This window comes from Lynx canadensis, chromosome B1 (assembly GCF_007474595.2).
Source record: "Lynx canadensis isolate LIC74 chromosome B1, mLynCan4.pri.v2, whole genome shotgun sequence".
Lineage (NCBI taxonomy): Eukaryota > Metazoa > Chordata > Mammalia > Carnivora > Felidae > Lynx > Lynx canadensis.
This window is the reverse complement of record NC_044306.2, coordinates 126,438,401-126,461,219: the sequence shown is the minus strand read 5'-3', so window position 1 is coordinate 126,461,219 and position 22,819 is coordinate 126,438,401. Positions and strand designations below refer to the sequence as shown.

The window sequence follows — 22,819 nt, the reverse complement described above, 5'->3', positions numbered from 1 at the left end:
TTTCTCATAGTATATTGTTATCATTTTTCTTTTTTAAAAAATGTTCATTTCTTTTGAGAGAGACAGTGTGAGTGGAGGAGGGGCATAGAGAGAGGGAAAGAGAGTATCCCAAGCAGGTTCCATACTGTCAGTACAGAGTCCAGCGTGGGGCTTGAACTCATGAACTGTGAGATAATGACTTGAGCCAAAATCAAGAGTCGGACGCTTAACTGACTGAGCCACCCAGGCACCCTTATAATTTTTCTCTTTTTTCTTTACTTATTGTTGTTAATCTCTTACTATGCGTAGTTTATAAATTAAACTTTCTCATAGGTATATATAGAAAAAACATAGCATGTATAGGGTTTGGTACTATCTGCGGTTTCAGGTATGTACTGAGGTTCTTGGAACACATCTCTCCCCCTCCCCCCTCCCCCCTCCCCCCACCCCGGGAAAGGGAGACTATTGTATCTAGGATCCAGGTTATGCCACTTTCACTGCTGCTTATCTATGCAAGCTTACCGTCCCTCATAGACACAGCCTCATAACTGGTCTTTGTGCTTCTACTCTTCATCTGTTCTAAGCACAAGTCATGACTCTGCTGACATGGAAGTCAAATCATGAATTCCTCTGCTGAAAACATTCTAAAGTTCTCTTCTCAAAATAAGAACCAAAGATGTTACACCTACAGTGTCCTGGGCCATCTGCCTAGGATAACCAGCACACTCCTGCCCCAGGGTATTTGTATTTGTGACACTTGCGGCTCCCTCTGCCTAACTCCCCTTCCCCTCCTCCTTCAGGTTTCTTCGACTGTCAGCTTCTTCCAGAGGAATTCCCTGACTACCCTCCCTGAGCACAATATACCCCCCTTTCCTGCTTTACTATTTAAAACAATTTTTTTAATGTTTATTTATTTTTGAGATATAGAGCATATGGTGGGGGAGGAACAGAGTCAGGAAGACACAGAATCTGAAGCAGGCTCCAGACTCTGAGCTGTCAGCACAGAGCCTGACACGGGGCTCAAACCCACAAACTGCAAGATCATGACCTGAACTGAAGTCAGGTGCTTAACCCACCCAGGCACCCCTACTTTTCTCTGTAGCACTTACCATCTGCTCTGTGCCTGATGAGTATTTGCTTTATTTAGAGTTTGCCCTTGTTTACCCGAAAGTAAAACTCCATGAGGGCAGGGATCATTACATGTTTGCTTTTGGCTCCATACCCAATAGGTACAACTGTCCCAAGAACAGAGTAAAAGCTTACTAAATATTGTTAAATAAATGAATGTTTACAAAAATGAAGGGAAGTAAGAGAAGGATGAAACCCTTCACTGTGAACAGTAGCTGGAAAGCATGGAAATCAAAGTATTTCAAATGTACTGTGAGTAAAATGGAAACATTCTTTGTGGTTGACACTGAAAATACAGGTTGCATATATAAACCATGAAATATAGTTGTCAGGGGCCGAACTGTTCACATGTTGACGTCCTAACCCTCAGGACTCCAGAATGTGACTTTATTTGCAGATAAGGCCTTTAAAGAGGTGATGAAGTTACAATGAGGCCTTTAGGGTAGCTTTAATCCAATATGACTCCTGTCTTTATAGGAAGAGAAATGCGGGCCAGGACAGTTGCAGAGGGAAGACAGTGCAAACATGTGGAGACAAGCATCCACGAGCCCAGGAGAGAAGCTTTCGGAGGAGACAGCATTGCTGGCACCTTGATCTCAGACCTGTAGCTTCCAGAACTGTGAGAAGAAGATTTCGGCTGGCTAAGGCACCCAGGCTGTGGTACTTTGTATGCCAGCCCTAGCAGACTCGGACGACGGCATATGACATTAATGGTAAGGAATTTTTCCTTTATCTCCAAGCTACTGTAACATTTTAGCAGGGAGGGAAGTGATCTGGGCAGAGACCTGAGTTTCAGGAAGACTGCACTGTGGTAATATGGAGGATGGTCTAGAAAAGGGAAATAAGTGGAGCCATTGAGACTGGCTGGGGCGTGTTTGCAATGGTTGGGATCTAGATCAAGTAGGAGGGAAGGGAAGAGGCAGGTACGGAACTGGGAGAACCCTCAGAGCCAAGACTATTGGGACTCAGTGACGTGTTGGGGGGTGATACTGATATCCACCACAAAACAGAATTTAGTCAAATGCAGACATTCAAAAGAGTTCAGATCATATAATTGACATGGATTTCAGTGGTCTCATACTTGAGAAAACTTCTCAGTATGGAACCTTAAGACAGATTAAAGCAGCATTCATTGCTGCTCAAGATGTGAATAGCACTCCTTGAGAAGAGGGGCCTGCAAAAAACAGCTGCAGGCTACATCTTTTTCTTAGGGATAATATGTATTAGCATATTTAAAAATCCAAGAATTTTGCAATGAATAAACCTATTTAACTTGGCCCCCAAAAAACTATTTTCCACATTTATTTGATTATGGAACGCTTTTTTGTGAGGCACTTCCTAACCTCTCCCTAAACATGAATACTCTAGAACTTAACACAGTTTGGAAAATAGTGCTGTGTTTTGATGCACTAGAATGGTTCCAAAACTGAATAGAGAAGCTTTGTATGGGTCATTTCTATTTCCAATAACAAAACTAATCAACATTGTCTTAACACACTGGCAGAATAAACTTATTAAAGGAATACAGTTTGGTTTTCCTGTAGCCTAATTATTACCAGATTCAAAAAGAAAATTCAGAATCTTTTGAAAGTACCACTAATTCTTTCACATCCCTAAAGACAAACTAAAAGCATCTTGAAACAACAACAACCACAACAAAATGGTACCCTGGGGACTTAAGGGGAAAGTGTAGCTCAAATGCAGAAATCTGGGAGTTTTGACTACGGTTCTTTGAACTTAGAGCAGTTACGGTCTACATTTTTCCACATTCCACCGGTTTCTGAAACCCATGTGGCCCATGCCCACATGGCCCAACGCCATGACTCACATGCAATGCGCACATAGGCCTTCCTGCTCTTTGTGGTGCCCGCCGAGCTCCAGGCCACACACTGACACCAGTAATCTTCCGGCCCAAAGAGTTCTTCCACTTGCTGGCGCGAAATTTCAATGCTCACTTCCCGGACAATGAGACCTGCCAAGAGAAAGGAAGATTAAAGTCAGGAAAAGACTGGTACTAACAAAACTCAAACCATCAAACCGTGTATTTCCCCCGAGTGATCCGTCTTGATGCCATAGATCAACACACCAGGTACCGTCACTGTCCACCTGTGATTTTTCCTCTGGCCCCAGTTATTGGACTCTCAACTTTTTCATTTTCTTATTTGCTATTTCAAATCTGCTTTCATCAGAAGATGAAAGTTGAACAGATCTATCACTCCACAAAATTACACCTTTTCTCAAATAGCCTGACAAACATTCACCCTCCACTGAGTTATCTTCCTTGGTTTATTCAAACATGAACTTGAATTTCACATCTCCTAAGGATGGTAACCAAATTATATAGGTTGTGGAAAGATATCTGTGTGCTGTACATAACCTTACAATAACTAAATCTTCCTAACTCTTCACATGAAATGACAGAGATTAACCTAAAACTATAATCATAAGTATATAAGTCACAAATATATATAAACACATATCACATTTTATTATAATATCGTCTGGTACCAAAAAGCTATATACAGTTTTACAACACCTTGTATAGTTTTACAGTAACTAAATCTTCCCCTAACTCTTCACATGACATGAGAATGACCTAAAACTATAATCATAAATGTACATATAAAATATATATGCCAGGTTTTATTATAATATAAGCTAGTACTTTATAAATATGTGGCGATTATTTAAAACTAAGTTATTTTAATAGTTGCATTTTAGCTATTAAGGCACACTGTTTTCTTTAAAAAATACCAGCCTTAAGTTAACAAATCCCTGCTATTTTATCCAAAGAATGTGTGACTTTAAAGTTCTCATGCACAATATTTTGAAAGCCCAAATGTTTCTCTATAATTGTAATGTAACCAAAATCCTCTGAAAGTGGCTTCCAGCTAAAATGCTCAAATAATTGGATTTTATTTTACAGCATTATATCATCCTAAATAACAAAAAATGAACTAAGAATCTGAGATTATCATTTTAGTAGTATTTATCTTAATGTACCTAAGCCTATTTCTTAGAGTCATTCTGCAATGTGCTTCTTTGCACTGAGCAAGAAGGATCATCTGATCAATGCACGTGGACAATTGCCAGTTTGCCTGCACACACTTTCCGTATGAGGTACCTATGGAGAGTATTGGCAGGGGCATCCCGAGGGACTAGAAGAATTTGACTGGGTTAAGTATAAGCACAGTAAGAAAGATTAAATATATTTCTTTGTACTTTCTATTCATGCATTCATTCATTCATTCATTGCACAAATATTTAATATCAATTATGGAAAAGGTATTGCCCTAGGCACTTGTGAATCTCTGATGAGTAAGATAGTCCTTACCCTCAATGAACCTATATTATTGTGCAGAGGGTATATATTAACTACAGATTATACAATTTATTATTTAATTACAACTGTGTTCAATGCTGCAAACAAGAAGTATAGTGAAAATGAGAGTGAATAACAAGTGAACTCAACTTAGTACGAAGGATCCAACATGAGTTAACTTGGTTAAATTATCTAAGGAGAGGGTCAGAAGATATGGGAAGACTCAGGAAAGAGAATGAGGATATTGAGAACCCAGGAGAAGACAACTGAGCACCAGACACAGAGATGGTGGCATGAGATGAAGCTAGGGAGAAAAAAAAGATCAGTTAATATATATTCTTGTAGACCAGTGGTTCTGAAAGTGTAGATGTAACAGTTTCATCAGCATCACCTGGGAACTTGTTGGAAGTCAAATTCTTGGGTCCCACTCCAGACTCAAATTGAGTACGAAACTTTGAGAGTTGAGCCCAGCAATTTTGGTTTAACAAGCACTCCAAGAATTCTGATGCATGCTACAGTTTGAGAACCACAGCTGCACTCCATGTTCAGAATTTGGGATTTCTTTCTGAAAGTCATGGACATCATCAAAGTGTGTTAAGCATGCAGATGATGTAATCAGATGAGAATGTAAATATAAATATATATGCACACATATATATGTGTATATTTGTGTATATATACACACATCCACATATATAAGACTGTTATTAATATAAAAATATGAATATTAGGAATTTTTACTTCCTAAAAGTTATGATTTATTAAGCTTTTTGCATGACTTCTTGGTATAGGTGACATGAAGAGTACAAGAGTATTCCAGAACTTGTCCTAAAACTGAGACCATGCTGAAATGGGTAAAAGCCCTCAGGAAAAATAAGGAACACTCAATATAAATGGATGCTGTTCCACTAGGGAAATAAGCAATATTTTCTATCAGGAACTGCAGGGACTTGAGTCACAGAAACAACTAAGTCCTTAGATCCACTCAAGAGCCCCTGAACTGAAATGAAGCCCAAGAAAGTGAATTTTATAAGCCAAGGCAGGGCAAGATCCTGAAGGGGCAACTCTGTGGCCAAAAATGTATTAAATATATTTAAAGTTATTGTTGAAAGTCTTGGAAATAAGTATCCTTTATGCTTATACAGTGATCAGTTTAAAAAATTTTTTAATGTTTATTCATTTTTTGAGAGAGAGAGAGAGCATCAGTGGGTGAGAGGCAGAGAGAAGGAGACACAGGATCTGAAGCAGGCTCCAGGCTCTGAGCTGTCAGCACAGAGCCTGACATGGGGCTTGAATTCACAAATCGTGAGATCATGACCTGGCCGAAGTCGAACGCTTAACTGACTGAGCCACCCAGGCACCCCCATAGTGGTCAGTTTAAAAAGAATTTTCAAGAAACTGGCATATCTAAGTCCCTCACTCCTCTATGAAAAGATCAGTATGTTATTTTAGTCAATGTCTAAATAATAGAACAATCTCCACAGCATAAATCCCAACTTATTAACGAATAATGCTACTTCCTTTCCTCTTTCCTAGTCTCTGCTTAGGCCCTCTCATTTCCTGTCTTACTGCAATTATTATTCTCATTTTCTGATATCTAGGAGTTCATGGAAGGATGGCACACAGCTTTCCCCCTCACCCCTGCCCCACCCTTCTTTTTTATTCCACTCTCTGGCATTTAATACTTTTGCCTGTTTTACTTGTTTATACCTTCTCTCTTCATGCAGAAATTCAGTTACTGGAAAGAAAACTCTTCCTTTAAAAGCTGTTGCAGTAAATTTACAGTCACCAAAGGGCTGGTAAACCTGTAGTGTGTATTTCCTCAGAACTATAACGGCTCTTTCCAAAATGCAGGGCAGCAACAAATGGGCTCAGGATATTAAAACCACATACAAATATTTTGTGTCCCAAGATGATAACATCAGGCTTTAGTCCCCCTCCTTTTACTTAAAGCAATTACAGGAAACCTAATTAAATGCTAGGGGAACTTCACTAGGGCCACTGTATCCTTCAGCCCAAATAGGCTCATGGATGTTTCTGCTGACCACAAATCTGAGGCCTTTTAAGAAGCCACAGACCGACCCTCCTGCTACAGGGATTATTCATAGTATGAATGTTCTGAATTGTGTGGCTCAGGCTCCCTGTGGGTGCAGGAGTCAAACACACACCGATTTTTGTCTTCAGCTTGATAGACGCCCCATTCAGGAGGAGCTGGATTAATTTGTTGGGTATACTTGTCCTGCCACATGCCCAGAGTTTACATTCTAACTTTTGGTCAACCACACTAGAACAAGAACTGAAGCAGGAAGCCTCTAAACACTTCCAGCTTAGAATTCCCTACAATCAACTGCATTATTCAAGTTCTGAGTTACTTGGTAATGTACCATCTTTCATTACCATAGGTAAGTTCTTTACCTACGACATTCTGCTCGTCGGCCCAGAGGCTAGTGGTTTGGCTAAAAGTAGGTAATATCCTTTCTCTTTGAAAGTAAAATTTGAAATCTGCTTGAAGTCTTGAGATGGAAAAAGCAAGCTGCCTTGAAATTTGTAATGCCATCAGCATCACTTCCAAGGCGGGTTGCTTTGAAGAGCATTTGGGAACTTGAAATTGGTTTCAGGTTACTTAAGGATGGGGGTGGAATGCTTCCTTCTACAGATTTACTCAAATACAAATGTGTATTTTCCATCACGTCTGATAAGATCAAAGATTTTCCATCAGCATTCTTCCTTTAATAGTGGCATCTCAAGGATGCATGCTGTTTGAAGTTTGCAGTGATCTGCTTTTATAAGAGGATTTATTGTGGCGTGGGAGCTAGAGTGCAGGCAAGTAATTAGCATGCTATATCAAGAAGTCTTATAATGAATATGAATATGCACTTGCTAATAGGGAATTTCAAATGATTTTAGAAATCCAGATGCAAATGCAACCCTCTTATTGGATCTTTGTGAGGCTATACATGCATATGCAATAAAATCTGGTAAATTATATGTATCCTTTAGCATAATTTTAATTTTATAATAGTGGTCAGGCAGCACAAATAGTGTTTTTCTAGAGATTATTATAAAGTGAGCACAAATGCATGACAAATCCTGTTGTATAATTATTTAAAACAGTATCTATATTCCCCCAGAAGTATAATCTGTAGTACTGTCAACAAACATTAAAAGTCCACTGTTGTCAAGAAGTATGTTATTTAATACTTTTTTTATCTCCAGTATCTCCAGCATCCTGCTGTTCATTTATCTCATTTATTAGGTGATACTCCAAAATCATGCATCATCTCAAAAGATTTTTTAAGATGTGGTCATCACAATCTGATCAGTTCCTCTCAAACTGTTTCTATTCAGATGTCCCCTCACCTACCCAGACAGGATTTTCCTTTGATGATGATTCCAAGCCACTTATGCCCAAGTTTCCCCACACCCTACCTGCAGTGGGCCCCTGTAGTTCATAGGGGTTTTCCCTGGTGTGTATCTCATGGTCCCTATATTCCCTGGAGTCAGTGGCCCAGTTCTTCCCAGAGAAATGGGCCCCATCCCACCCACAGCTGAGGCTTCAATAAACTGACTTGGGCTTTCTCTTCCTCATGGATATGGACTGGACAGACCATCTGACTCTCCCAAAACAGACTGACCTTGTTAACAGAAGCCTTTGATCCCTGCTTGGACTTCTTTTTGGCCACTGCTGTTACTAATAATGGCATGGATGAACAGTCTCATCCATTTTTGTTGACTATAAGAGGCCTCTTCCTTTTATCTCTGGAGGTGACCAACCATTATTCCTGCCTCCCCACTCCTTATCCTCTTTGTCTTTTTGTAAACATAAGATTGAAATAAAGAAGTTGTTTCACACAAAACAAACAAACCAACAAATAAAATAAAATGTGGTCATCAAATCCTTGCCTTCTGATACCTCATGTATGTTTCACTTAAAAAGCATCCTAACCCCACATTAGACTTAGGTGTTATGTATACCCGAGTTGTATTTCTCATTCTTCTCAATTACTTTTTCTTTCATACAGCAAAGGGAAGGTTTGAGACATCATGTTGCATAGACTTGGCAATTCGGCTTCCTCCACACTCTCCCTGTTGGGAGAAGAGCTGCAGAGGTCACTCTACCAAATCTCATTATAGTACATTCACAGGACAGAGAGTGGTGGGAAACGCATGAAGTTACAGGTAGGGATGATCTGGGATATATTACAACACTTTATTGAATTAGTGTGGTCTCTTTTTCATGCTTTCTCCCAGAGCTTAATCCTATTAGTTTTCACTAATATGATCTAAACTAAGATACATATCTGTTCTAGATGTCTTAATACAAATTAAATCACACAAAATACCAGCATTATTTAAAAGGATGTCACACCGAAAAAAAACAAAAACAAAAAAACAAACACAACAACAAAAAACCCTGACAATTATTTCATCAGCTTGTAATTCTCACTAAAATAATCAAAATATAATAACTTGAAAGGCTGACCTTTACTACCAGGACATAGTTTTATGCTACATGAAGTCATCTGACAATCTTTAAACTTCATCAGGAAAAGAAGACACTGTAAACACATAATTCATCAACTTTTCTCTGAAATGTGTTCCTTGGATTTTTTAATATAATATTTAATACATAAACAGTCCATCTAATTAACTAAAATTACTTTGTATAAATGGAAATTACAACTTACTGGTATATTAGATTTATTATAATTTTGTTAAAGTTACATTTATTATCTTTGTGGTCAAGATGAATTTACAAGTCAAAGAATAACATGACTGGGACTGAATGGTTCAAGGGATTTGTTTGGAAGCATTTCATACCTAGGTCATTGACTTGACTTCCTTTTTACATGATAATTTCTAGTTACTTGGTTCTGTTTGGCATTCCGTGTCCAGAGGACCTGTGTTTTGTTTTGCTATGTTTTGGTTTTGTCTAGAACTGAGAAGAAAATATTTATTGGATGGTGTGTCTGGAGTGGGGAGATTTACGGTGCTTTTAGAAAGCTATGTGACAACCATGGATAAATGCAGCTTACCTTAAAACTTGAGATATTAACTGCAAGATGATATTAAAATAGTTATAAATGGTACTTCCTCTGACAACATTAGTACTGCTTTCCCTTTCCTTTGCCGAAGTGTCAGGTTTTAGATGTTACAGGAGAAGCAGTCCTCCTATTTTTCACTGGACTTTCCAACCACCATCAAACTTAGAGCTGTGAGTAATGGTAATTGGAGTGGGGGGTATGCAAAATGCTCTTTCTTACATACAGAGTGGTAATAAATTGATAGATTAATTCTACTAGCTCTGCCCGATCATTTAATTACTATTCTTAACTTTGGTGATAAAAAAAACCTGTTGAATGTCTCTTCCAAGAAGTCTTTCTGAGACCAAAATGGGAGCTGAAAAGTTTTCTCTTTTTTTTTTTTAATTTTTTTTTACATTTATTTATTTTTGAGAGACAGAGAGAGACAGAGCACAAGTAGGGGAGGGGCACAGAGAGAGGGAGATATAGAATCTGAAGCAGTCTCCAGGCTCTGAGCTGTCAGCACAGAGCCTGACACGGGGCTCGAACCCACAAACCATGAGATCATGACCTGAGCTGAAGTCGGATGCTCAAACAACTGAACCACGCCGACGCCCCTAAAATTTAACTTCTACCTTGTATGTCAATGTTCTTTAGAGTACAAAGAATCAATTTTGTAAAAATAGGATAGCAATTTAATTTGGGAGAACACAGAGCACATTCCATTGAGATAGCAGATACATTACTCTTCTAAATATTTTTTGTGAAACATGAAACTTATTACATATGTATTTGAATGTATATTCCAACATTTTTCTTTAAGGTATAATTCTTAATAATTAAATCATAACTACATGCATTACTTTTTATTTTTATTTCATGCAAAACATTAGTAATTTCTTTTTTTCTCAACTAAAAACAGTTTTTTAAGTTTATTTATTTTGAGAGGGGAGTAGAGAGAGAGAGGGAGAGACTGCAAGCAGTTGAAGGGCAGAGAGAGAAGGACAGAGAGAGAATCCCAACAGGCTCCACACTGTCAGAGCCCCACACAGGGCTTGAACTCACAAACTGTGAGATTATAATTTGAGCCAAAACCAAGAGTTGGACATTTAACTGAGTGAGCCACCCAGGCACACCTAGTAATTTCAATGGAAGTAATTTTACCACAATTAAAAAAAAATCTTGTCCATAAGGGTGGGGAAGAGTGCTGCGTGCATTCTGCATGCTGCGGACACAGTGGTAAAGAAGGCAGATATGGTCTCTGTCCTTCACAATTCATTGTGGAGACAGTTCTTGAGCCCCTATTTTATGCACTGTCATTTCCAATGTAGCCATCGAGATGAACTCTTTATGGATCCTTTCTGATTAGTTTACTGTTTAATGCAGGAAACAAATGGGAGTTCACTGAATACAGTGACCCTGTCATATGCATTGCATATGGATCCGCACATTAACTGGCACACATATTTGTCCAGTTAATGTACGTTAAATGAATAAATGTCTTATACATGAATCACATGTAAATTTAATTGTAACTCAGAAAAGTAAAAGTAGCTAAAATTTATTGGGCATCTACCATGTGTCTTGGTTAATCTGCATAATAATCCTTGGGAATGGCTATTATTATAATACAGGTAAAGAGCAGAGGTCAGAATTTAAACAATTTTTCATGCAGCCAATGATTACCAAAATCAAGATTTAGATCCATTATTTATCTGAATCCAATGTTCCTGTTCCTTGCACTATACCAACATTCCCCAAATTGTGTCTCAAAAAAGGGTTCTTTGGTCAAATAAGTTTGGGGATTTCTGTTTACTATGTCTTCCTCTTAGAAACTCAAAATGCTAATCAGCATATTAAAGGCATTGGTCAGAAGTCCTGCCATAAAAAAGTATGTTTAATTTGGACTGCCACCACTTCCTCCAAATTTATTAAACCATATAACCCTACAGTCAACATAACACAGAGCCCCATATCATCATGTCTTTCAACATAGTTTGGCACTTTCCATATATTTATTTATTGAATAAAAGTAATCTACTATTTGGAAAATTCTGAAAACCCCCTAAATAAAGCTATAGTGAAATAGTTTCACATGGAGAGATCAGGGTAAACATGGGGAAGTGGAATATTTGAGTTTGATGCTGAAGCATGGATTGGGTTTAAAGACTTAGAGAAAAATCAAAGACACTTCAGGAGGATAGAATAGCACAAAGCCAAAGGGCACAGATGAAAAAGCATGGAGCACTACAGGGGAGAAGAGTTTACAGAAACCGACTAAAGAAATAAGGCCATGGAATTAGATAGAAGAGAAATTCATGGAGAGCCTTGATTGGCAGCTGGAGAAGTTTATTCTATGGAGTGGGGAACCTGTAAAAATGGTAAATTGGTAAAATGATGTTTATTCAAGTGACATATGCTTTAAGGAAAAATAATCTGTCTTGACTAGTAAACAAGACTAATCTGATTTATTTTTAATGGAATTTTAATCATTTTAATTTTAATTATGATTACAAAAATTGTTCTTAGATCTGTGATATTACATCAAGTCCTTAATCTTAAGAGCTTAAAAGGAATATTTTGGTGAGCCTCTGAAAACACTGACGATGGAAACTAGCACATATATCCAAAATAATAATTACTCATACTGTTGGGCTTTCATTTTGTACTTATCTCATGTGATTTAGAAGCAAACATTGAGATCAATCACCTCTGGATAGATTGCCACTTATAACAGTTCACACACAGTATACTGAGGACAGCTGTTCACTTGTCTTAAAAGCAATATATTTCATACTCTTTAAAAATTTTTTAACGTTTATTTATTTTTGAGAGACAGAGAAAGAGAGACAGAGCATGAGTGGGAGAGGTGCAGAGAGAGACAGAGACACGGAATCTGAAGTAGGCTCCCAGCTCTGAACTGTCAGCACAGTGCCTGATGCAGGGCTCGAAATCATGAGCTGTGAGACCACGACCTAAGCCGAAGTTGGACGCTTAACCGACTGAGTCACCCAGGCACCCTGATATATTTCATGTTCTTAAGGAAACCTTTAAACCAAACTAGAAAGGATCATTAAAAAAAATTCAACTCATCCAGGATAATTAATGTTACAACCAGGAGATTAGACAAATATTCACCTAACATACAACAACCTAGTAATTCACTTGGATTAAGAAAATAAATTCTTGTTCAATATTTACTATTTGACTTTTGGAAAGTCCTAAATTCATCAGGCCTTGGTTTCTCAACTTATAAAACAAGATAACTTTTTTGTCTTGTTGGCTTGTTGAGAAAAGAAATGGAATAACAGCTATAAAAGTAATTCAAATCTGTTAAATTATATACATGTAGTATAAAAATAACAATTATTTTGACACTATAACTATATTTTATTCACAAAATTACCATTGGAGGTACTAACATAGATTCAGGGAGGGGAGGACTACTATGATGGGAAATTATATTAGGCACACACCCAAATGAGAAAGACATGGCTAGTTTTGGAACTTTTCAGCAGATTTGGGACAGTCAGGTCTAGGTGGGGACACCAATCACTGAGGGCAATACAGATCTGGCTCTGATATTTAGAAATGAAGTTTGAACAGCAGGAAGGAATTCTGGTGATTTGCCTTTAAGTTTCTTGTCTTTCAGCCAAGTAACCCAGGATTTTACCAATCCTCTAGGCTTCCCACTATATTAAAGTGTAGATAAAGTAAAGTTATCCTGGTAAGATGAGTGGAAAAGTCTACTTATTTCGGTAACCAGAATGCTTGCTTGGTTCATCTGTTAGAAATTCCTTATATCCATAGTGCATTATGCAAGTGAGACAGGGACATTAAGCAACTGAATGGAAATTACCAGGTAGGTTAGCACGAACTAATTTGGGGCAGAATAAGCAAACTTTTACATTTTAGTGAAGATTTAAAATTGATGAGTGCAATCACACCTTCTAGGTCTTTCTTCACTTACCAACCAGAACATGAGTTCTATCAGAGTAGAGATTTGTGTCTGTTACATGCTGTCCCTGTGGCATAGAATAATATTCAGCCTCACATTGTGAGCATACAATGAGTATTTACTGAATAAACAAAAGAAGATTTTCCCTAGGACACTATTACATACTTATTTAAAAGATATATGATTATATCAAAATATTTTTTTTAATTTTTTCATTTATTTTTGAGGGGAGGGAGGGGCAGAGAGAGAGGGACACACAGAATCTGAAGCAGGCTCCAGGCTCGGAGACATCAGCACAGAGTCCAATGTAGGGCTCGAACTCACAGACCGTGAAATCATGACCTGAAACGAAGTCGGATGCTTAACTGACAGAGCCACCCAGGCACCTCTCCAAATATATTTTAGAGAAAAGGAACTTTCAGTCATGATGACACTTGTACCTCCTTCCCTAGCCGGAAAGACATCATCAGACACAACTTTGAATTAAACTTTGAACTGGGTTGGCAGTCACACTGAGAATGGAGTGGGAGGAGCAGAGTTTTCATAATGGTTTTTAGGTTCTTCAAAATTATTTATAATAACTGAGTAAACACAGGTCAAGTACCAGTGAAAATATTTTTTCTTTGTCTTTTAAAGAACTCAAATATGCAAGAGTGACTCATTAATTTACAACAAGAAAGCTTAACTTGTGAAATTCCAAGTAGAAATGAAAAATATTAGCATTTCATATTTTCAAGTCAGGAGTAGGTATTTGAATGAACTGCCACTGAAATACCAATTTTCAATTTTAACTTTATATAAGAACTAAGAAATAACTGTGTTCTGATATTTTCAAAATATTTCTATATATTCTAAGATCCTTTTTCAAATCATTCTATTATCATTCCAAAAGGAGACATGATTTAATAAAAACAATGAAACCAAGTATAATACACTTAATTTTTTTTCCTTTTTTTTAAATACAGAATGTCTCTTTGTTTTTTTTTGTTGAGTCCAAGTTACATATGCTTAGTTTTTGATAAGCTTATAGGTAGAATTCCAGAAAACAATATTGATCCAGATTTGACAATAAAAGCTTATTTGTTTATTTTTAATGTTTATTTGATTTTGAGAGAGAGATACAGAGTGTGAACAGGGGAGGGGCAGATAGAGAGGGAGGCACAGAATCCAAAGCAGGCTTCAGGCTCTGAGCTGTCAGCAGAGAGCCTGACGCAGAGCTCAAACCCATGAACCATGAGATCATGACCTGAGCCAAAGTCAGACGCTTAACTAACTGAGCCACTCAGGTGCCTCCCCTCAAAGCTTATTTTTAATTAATCCTTGGCCATTAAGTTAAGTGAGAGATAACCGTTAGAGAAAGATATGGTTCAAATTCTGTTTTCTCAAGTAACTAGATGTATGACCTTGGGAAAATTCTTTTACCTCACTAAATGTCATTTTCCTCAACAGGAAAATAGGAATTAAAATTCCTAATTCAATGGGTTCTTATAAGGATTAAATGAGGTGATACATGTGAAGCTCTTTGCAGAGTTTACCCTTAATGCGAGCTAACTAACAAGATTTCCGAAGCTAGAATAATTTATGCTACGCTTTGTACTAAATAACTCTCCTCATGTCAGAGGCTTTACAAAATAAGTCCACTTTTCCATCACAACAGCCTCCAGGGCTGCTCTCCTACATGAACTTTTCTTAGTGATCCAGCCTGCACCTATGTTGAATCTATATCCTCTCAACCATGGCTACTAAGCCACGAGAATAGAGCACAGAGAACACCCACCTGCACTTAAATACCTTGGCTCAGCAGGGGCAACATAACTTTCCCTCATAGACCATTGGCCAGAAGTAATCACGTGGCCCTGCGGACCCGCAAGGATGCTGGGACTTGTAGTGTTCCCCTATGTCCAGGAAGGACAGGAGAACGGGATGGTAGTATTAGAAGTCTCACTACATTATAATTGACAAAGCTACTTCAATAGGAAAAACAAGGTGCTGAGTTTTTAGGAAATCACAATCACACTGAAATATCAGTAATTATCAAGTCAAGTGAAATTTAAAAAAATTGTTTTCTGTGGTATGAAAGTCTGTACTGACAGAGGGAGCTCAATGTAGAAAAAAATAGATTAGACCAAAAGGAAGAAAAACAGTTTTGAGGCCTGGCGTGGCTACCGTTGTGAGTAACTTTGGGTAGGGCATTAAATTTCTCATTTTCTTAAACTTTAAAGTCTTAGAAGGGGCCACAAAAGCAATTCTGGTCAATGGAATGTGAGTGGAAGATACATGTACCTTTTCTTGGCCAAACTGGTGAAGAAGCTTGTGGGTCTCCTCCCTGCTGGCTTTCCCTCCCTGCTGGCTGGTTACTGAAGAACAGGAGGCCAGAGAGCACAACAGAACCACAAGAGGAGAGGAGTCTGGGTCCAGAACTGACCAAAGGGAACAGAGCTGCCCTACAAGCAAGGATACCTTCCTGGTAGGTAAACAAATGTACCATTCTATTGCTTTTGAACTATTCTATCTTTGGTGGGGTCTGTTACTGCAGCTTACATGATACAGCCTTAAATGATACAGACTATGAATAATATGCTTGGCACACAGTGGGTTTTTCTTTTTTTTTTTAATTAAAATTTTTTTAATGTTTATTTGTTTTTGAGACAGAGAGAGACAGAGCATGAGCGGGGGAGGGGCAGAGAGTGAGGGAGACACAGAATCTGAAGCAGGCTCCAGGCTCCAAGCTGTCAGCAGAGAGTCCGACGCGGGGCTTGAACTCATGGACCGTGAGATCATGACCTGAGCCAAAGTCAGATGCTTAACAGACTGAGCCACCCAGGCACCCCCACAGTGGGTTTTTCTAAATGACTACTAGATAAATGGATGCCAAAAATACTAATTCCACAAAGCTTTGGGTCTTTTTTTTTTAAACCAAGATTCAGTGCTTAGCTCCAAATTATTAAAAAAATTTTTTTTTTAATTTGGCAACATCTTGTTGGATATACAGAAAAGAACTTCTATTAATTCTGAGAGTTTTCAAATATCTGAATGTGTGATTTTAATATTATGCTCAAAATGCTATAAACCAGAGCAATTTGCTTAGCATGTAACAAAAATATTATTTTCAGGATGGCACGCTTGCAATCGTTTTCAAAATATCACTTCCAACATAATGTTGAACAAATTGGTGTGAAATACTAGGTTATAATGTTTAATTACCAGTATCATTTCTTTACAGGCAATCTTATTTTGATGTTTTCATAAGAGATAGAAAAACTTAAACTTGAACAGGAGAGTGGCACCTGATTCTGAATATTGTGTGTAACTTGTAATGTATTCATGTCCATTCTGTACCAGCATCACAGAGAAAAAGGAAGAAGAAAAAATAATTGTTTCCTACCATGAGCTCCAATTCACTGAGATATTTATGTAACTGCATTAACACTGCCAACTGAACAAAGAACTTCAGTCATGTATCTTTTCATATCTTCAGGCAAAGTTTAATTCCCCTTCCCTTCTTTTATAAATGATTTCCTTCAAAGGATACACACTCTAGTGGATAAACAATCTTCACGGGAGAACATGAAATTTAGCTATTTAATATGTACAGTTCAGTGTCGTGAGGTGTGGAATCATAGTAAATAATGTTTTGTGATGACACTAACACTAATAAAGATGATGACATTTTCATGATTAGTCATGTTTTTAGTAAAGGGAAATTAATAGATAGGACTATCCACTCTGAAAGATACATACAACATGCTGACAAACAAAACTGGGTTTCAGCATAAAATGCATATGTTATATAGATAGTATACGCATACACCTAAATTCACTGTGCATGTTTATATGCATATCTTTCATCTAGTATTTTCTTTTCACCTACAAGTTAGAATGCTTTTACTTCATACTCTATTATAAGCCCATTTAGTCACATTTCTGTCAGATCCCACTTGCATATTCAGTGTTGAATAAATCAGTGGCTAATAAATGTCCTTGAAAATGTGTTTAGAAATAAATAATGAATTGCTGTATCTGATCATAAATGCACATTTTTTTTTGCTCTCAGAATCCTACAAAGAATAGCCTGACCTATTACATAAATATATGGAAAAAGAGAAATAATTATAGGCAATCATGTAAAAGGAGCCTGGTTAACTCTTACTAAATGGATACACTACAGACCAAAAAAATGTTGTCATAACTGTTCAAAAAATTCCACTGCAAAGGAAATACCAAATGAGGATAGGGAGTCAACCTTTTCATCATAAGTGCTTTTTATCACATCTCCATGGGCTTGGGACGCAGGCCCAGCCCCACAGTGTGCAGAACGGCGGGCTGCTCAGAGTTCCAGCCCTACAAGTGTCATCCCCTTGAAGGTACCTCTCCAGGTGACCACAGTCACGCTTTCAATTTACGGCAAGATGGTATGACAGGCAGCATGGGAGGACAGCAGCGATGGAAATACAGATCAAGTACAGATAAAAAATATGTCCACCTTGACAAATACAAACAAGACTTTTCGGTAACAATGTATGGGGAAGTATCTCTTGACAAATGAGAAGAATACAATCACTTCTTTCTCATTAATACTTTTCACAATCCCCTTCGGATTCCATCCCAACCTCTCTCCACAATCCAGCATGTCTACACATCCTACATCTATACTTACTCAAATAATACAGATTTATGTCCCCTGCACATACCTTATAAATGTCAACCCATCCTTCCTCAAAGCATCTTGCTACTCAGCAGGTTTCAAATTTGTTTTTAAAATCTATTATGTGGGTGATCCTTCAGCAATACTTTGAAGTGCCTTGCCTATTAAAAGTGAAGAGAGATCTGGTGTCCTAAGAAGAGAAATAATGATAGCTTATGGCTATGATCTCACATCTTCCTGACTATGAAATAATTGTCTCTCCTTGAAAAAAAATAGAACACATATGCCCAAGTAAAGAAAAAAAAAGCAAAAACAAAATTTAGGAGGAAAAAGGGACCACATAAAATCTTGCCAAAGGTTCATGCTTTACATAAAGCTGCAGTTGGGACTTTACAAAGGAAATCTCTGCACTTTTTATTTCTGGTTCAGAGGATTTACATGCTCTTTCTAATGATCTGGGCCTTCAGCACTGGGTAATGTCTCCCAGTCCCCAGCTTAGCACTCATGCAAAATTGAAGCACTTTGGAAGCAGTTTAGTAGCTGCAGATGAATCTCAATGTGCAGGAAAAGGCATAATGGCTGTTTAGCACCAGCTAGGAGAAGCTGAGGAAATCAGGGGGAAAAATCTATTGAACTTAAGCCATCTGGGAAGCCAACTGAGAGCAACTGCATTAACAACATGTTTACATCCCCATTGTGTTGCTAGGCCAAGCAAAAGTGTGAGTGTGTGTGTGTGTGTGTGTGTGTGTGTGTGTGTGCGCGCGCGCGCGCGCGCGCATGCGCGCACAGAGGAAATGATCAGGTGAAATTCTTGTGATTGTATTGTCTATTTTCATGTGGTTTTGGCAACTGTGCAGGGAAAAGAATTTTCATGAAAAATGTGGTGATGAGAATATTCAGGTCTCCACGAGACAGGGTGAACTGTTGGAGTGCGGGGGTTGGAAGGATGCTACGGCATGAGGAAAAGGAGTGAAAAGCAGGAGACTAGCTGTGCGCTGTGTTTCCTGTATCTGGCCCGCAGTACAACACAACAGATTGGGGGAAGCTGCAGAAAGCCGGGAAAGAACAACCAGGGAATGCTTCTGTTGCCTGTTACATTTCTAGTTAACTCAGAAATACTGGCCAAACGAGGGGAAACAGCCAGGTAAATGTCATCACTTTCAGCTCCCATCACCCCCATTTGCTGTCTCTATCATCACGACCCTTTTCTTTTCATGGTATTTAATCAACTAGTTTTAGGTTCCTAGGAAAAGTGAGAAGAAGGTGCATATTTCTCCTATACAATCTGCTTCCACACAAGCATAGCCTCCCTTGTTAGTAACATCCTCCACCAGGGTGGTACATAACTGATGAGCCTCCACTGACATGCGATTGTCACCCCAAATCCATAGTTTACATTCAGGTTCACTCTTGATATTGTACATTCTATGGATTTGGACAAAGGTAATGATGTATCCACCTTGATAGTGCTATCCAGAGTAGTTTCACTATCCTACAAATCCTCTACTATCCATCTACTCGTCCCTGTCTCCCCCTACCTGGGAGGCAACCACTGATCTTTTTACCACCTCCATAGTTCTGCCTTTTCCATAATGTCATATAGTTGGAACTATACAGTATATAGCCTTTCAGATTGGCTTCTTTCACTTAGTAATATGCACTTTAAGTTTCCTCCATAGTTTTTCATGCCATGATAGCTCATTTCTTTAAAGTACTGAATCATATTCCATTGTCTGGATGTACCAGTTTGCTCACCCACTCACCTACTAAAGGACATCTTGGACTGCTATAAATATCTGTGTTTTTGTGTGGACATAGGTTTTCAACTTTTCTGGGTAAATATCAAGCTCTGATGGCTGTGTCATGAGGAAAGAGTATGTTTAGTTTTGATTTAAAAATGCCAAAATGTCTTCCAAGTGGCTGTATTATTTTGTATTCTGACTGACAATGAATGAGAGTTCCTGTTGCTCCACATCCTTGTCAACGTTTGCTGTTGTCATTGTTCTGGATTTCGACCCTCCTAATAGGGGCAGAGTGGTGTCTCATATATGTCCCTAATGACATATGCTTATTTGCAGTTCTTGGTGAGATGTCTGTTAAGCTTCATTGTGCTTTTGAACTGTAGCCCCACCCCCTGCCAAAAGATATGCCACATCTGAATCCCTAGCAAAGGTGAATATTACCTTACTAGGCTAAGAGTCTTTGCAGATGCAATTAAATTAAGGATCTCGAGATCCTAAATTACCCCAGGTGGGTCCCAGTTCCAGTAATAAGTGGACACACAGAAGAGAGACACAGAATGGGAGGTGATGTGAGGAAGGAGGCAGAGACTGGAGTGATGCTACCACCAGCCCAGGAATGCCTGGCAGCCACCAGAAGCTGGAAGAGACAAAGAACAGACCTTTCTCTAGTGACCAGAGGGGGCGCTGCTCTGCAGCATTTCAGACTTCTAGCCTCCAAAACTGAGAGAATAAATTTCTGTTGTTTTAAGCCCCAAATTTTGTGCTAATTTATTGTGGCAGCCCTAGGAAACTAACACAGTGACTAAGGGCATTTACTGTCTACATTCAAAGAATGAACTCAAGATCAGACGGAGCAAAAAGGTGAGGAAAAGCTGTCTGCCATGCAGTGTTTTTCTGGTTTCACAAATGCCCCACAGAGCGGGTGTGGGGAGGTAGCCTTTTAGTCACTAACGTCACTTCATACAGAGGGCATCATTGTCTAGGATCATCAAGACTGTAGCTATAAAAAGAGGCATGCCATTCATTCCCTGCCATTCCTGGAATTGCCTTGTACAGGACATTCCCCTGGGTTTTTCCAGCTAAATTTTAATTCACTCAAGCCTAGAGTTCCCCCCCTCTTCCCTCAGGACGCTGCAATCCCTCAGTCTGAGAAGTTTAATAGGCAGAGACAGGCCAAAGGATATTGCAGAAAGCAGGGGCTCTCTACCGTGTAACTCTATACCATGGAACTACCAAGGGGTTTCATGAATTTATTCTTGTGATGAGAGGAGAACCCCAGCAAATGGTAAAGCATACTCTTTATTCTCTCTCTTTTTCCTCATCCCTTTTGCCCCTTTCAGACTGTGATCTCTTCAAGTGCATCAGGTCTTAGTTGTGTCTCTACTCACAGCACCAAGAAAAGTATCTGGGGCATGGATTTTGAGCAAAACATGTGTCTCTATACCTCCTCTATGCTGTGCGTTCACAGTAGTGTCTCCTCTTGCCCCATTTCAACTAGGATGTACATTACATTTCTACAGAGCTTAAAATTAGTGAACAAAGAATAAGCTATGCCCTGCTCCCAATTAAATCATTCTCTGGGAGGTGGGGCCAAGACATACATGTTTTCAAAAATCACCCCTGGAGATTGTCAAATGCACCCAGGGTCCACAACTAGCATCCTAATTTTTCCTTGTTTCCCTTGCCTTCATGTTCTTGGAGATTTCTCCCAAAGCGGATTTTAAAAATCAGGTTAAACCCTTGATGAAATTAGCAACTAGTCCAAGGCTTCCCTAACCTGAATTGTTTTTCATTGCTAGATATTATACTTCCTACGGGCTGTGTTTGCTTTTTTGCCAGACCCTGATATTTTGCTAATTGTAGCTTTCATGCTATACATGCTGATTTTGTATCTCCAAATGGTGCTTTTTGGAGGAACTGGAAAGAGTATTTCAACAGGGATAACTCTGGATTGATGACACCTGGGAGAGAAGACTAAAGGGTTCATAGTGAGGAAAGCCCTCTCCCCTCAAGTTTTAGCATTCGATTCTTCCTTGGTCGTGGCATTTTTTAATTAAAAAGTTTTCTCTTGTGTCTTTGAAGATGCCAAAAAAATATGCTGGGGTGAGGAGAGAAAAAAAACAGTATCAGAATTTTGAGCTAATTTTGGAGCTAATATTAGATAGTAAGATTTAATGATACAGAGATTCAAATACAAGAGATTACAATGTGTGACATCACAGAATAAAAAGGACAACAACCTGGGTCATTATCCCATAATTATCAGCGAGGTTTATTTATGTTAGCGCAGTAGGTACCAACACCAAAAAAGTGTATTTTAATTTTGAGCGAAAGCCATGCTTTTTAGAAGCTAACCCTCTCTTCTAAGCTGAAATTGTTTCTTAAACTTCCTTAAACAGGATGCCTAATTCATTTCATGTAACAATCCAATACTCTGTTCAGTAAGTTTCTTCCTATAAAAATAAAGCATAAGAGACTCTCCTTAAACACCTCACATATTATAGCCAAAGGTGAGATTAAAAATATACTTCAGGTTTTAACACTTGTGCTCTTCTCACTTTGAAGTGAGCATATGAAAACTCAAAGCCACAGCACATGCATTGTTGCTGGGCACATGGCAAAATTGCTATAGCAACAGAATCACTACTTTTACTCCTGAAATGCCCTGATTGGGTAGCAAGTAATCTAGATGAAGAATGGTCCTTGGACTCCTGCTTCTTATTGTAGCCTCTTTGTGGGCTTGGAGATGGCTAGCATTTGATTTAGTTTTTTTTCTAAAGTGGGGTAAATACACAGATACAAACACACACATAAATACATATGTATATATATGCATGTCTACATGTATACACACACACACACACACACACACACACTCTTCATTAAATTGTATTAATCAACGCTTTCATTTCAGCTGTGGGAGGACAAAGGAGTAATGCATCACAAGTAACCTTGCCCTAAGCATTAACTGGCAGAGGAGAATTCTTCTGTGTTCGTTGCTTTAAAAACTCTTGCTGTATG

General features: G+C 38.5%; 1 protein-coding gene across 1 annotated transcript in view; it reads right to left on the bottom strand.

The window, feature by feature from the left end:
• UNC5C (unc-5 netrin receptor C) overlaps positions 1–22,819 on the bottom strand; it is a 305,372-nt gene that overhangs the window by 120,998 nt on the left and 161,555 nt on the right. Inside the window, exon 4 of the mRNA XM_032593071.1 lies at positions 2,936–3,079. Coding sequence (XP_032448962.1) covers positions 2,936–3,079 — 144 coding nt within the window. The remainder of the gene's footprint in view (positions 1–2,935; positions 3,080–22,819) is intronic.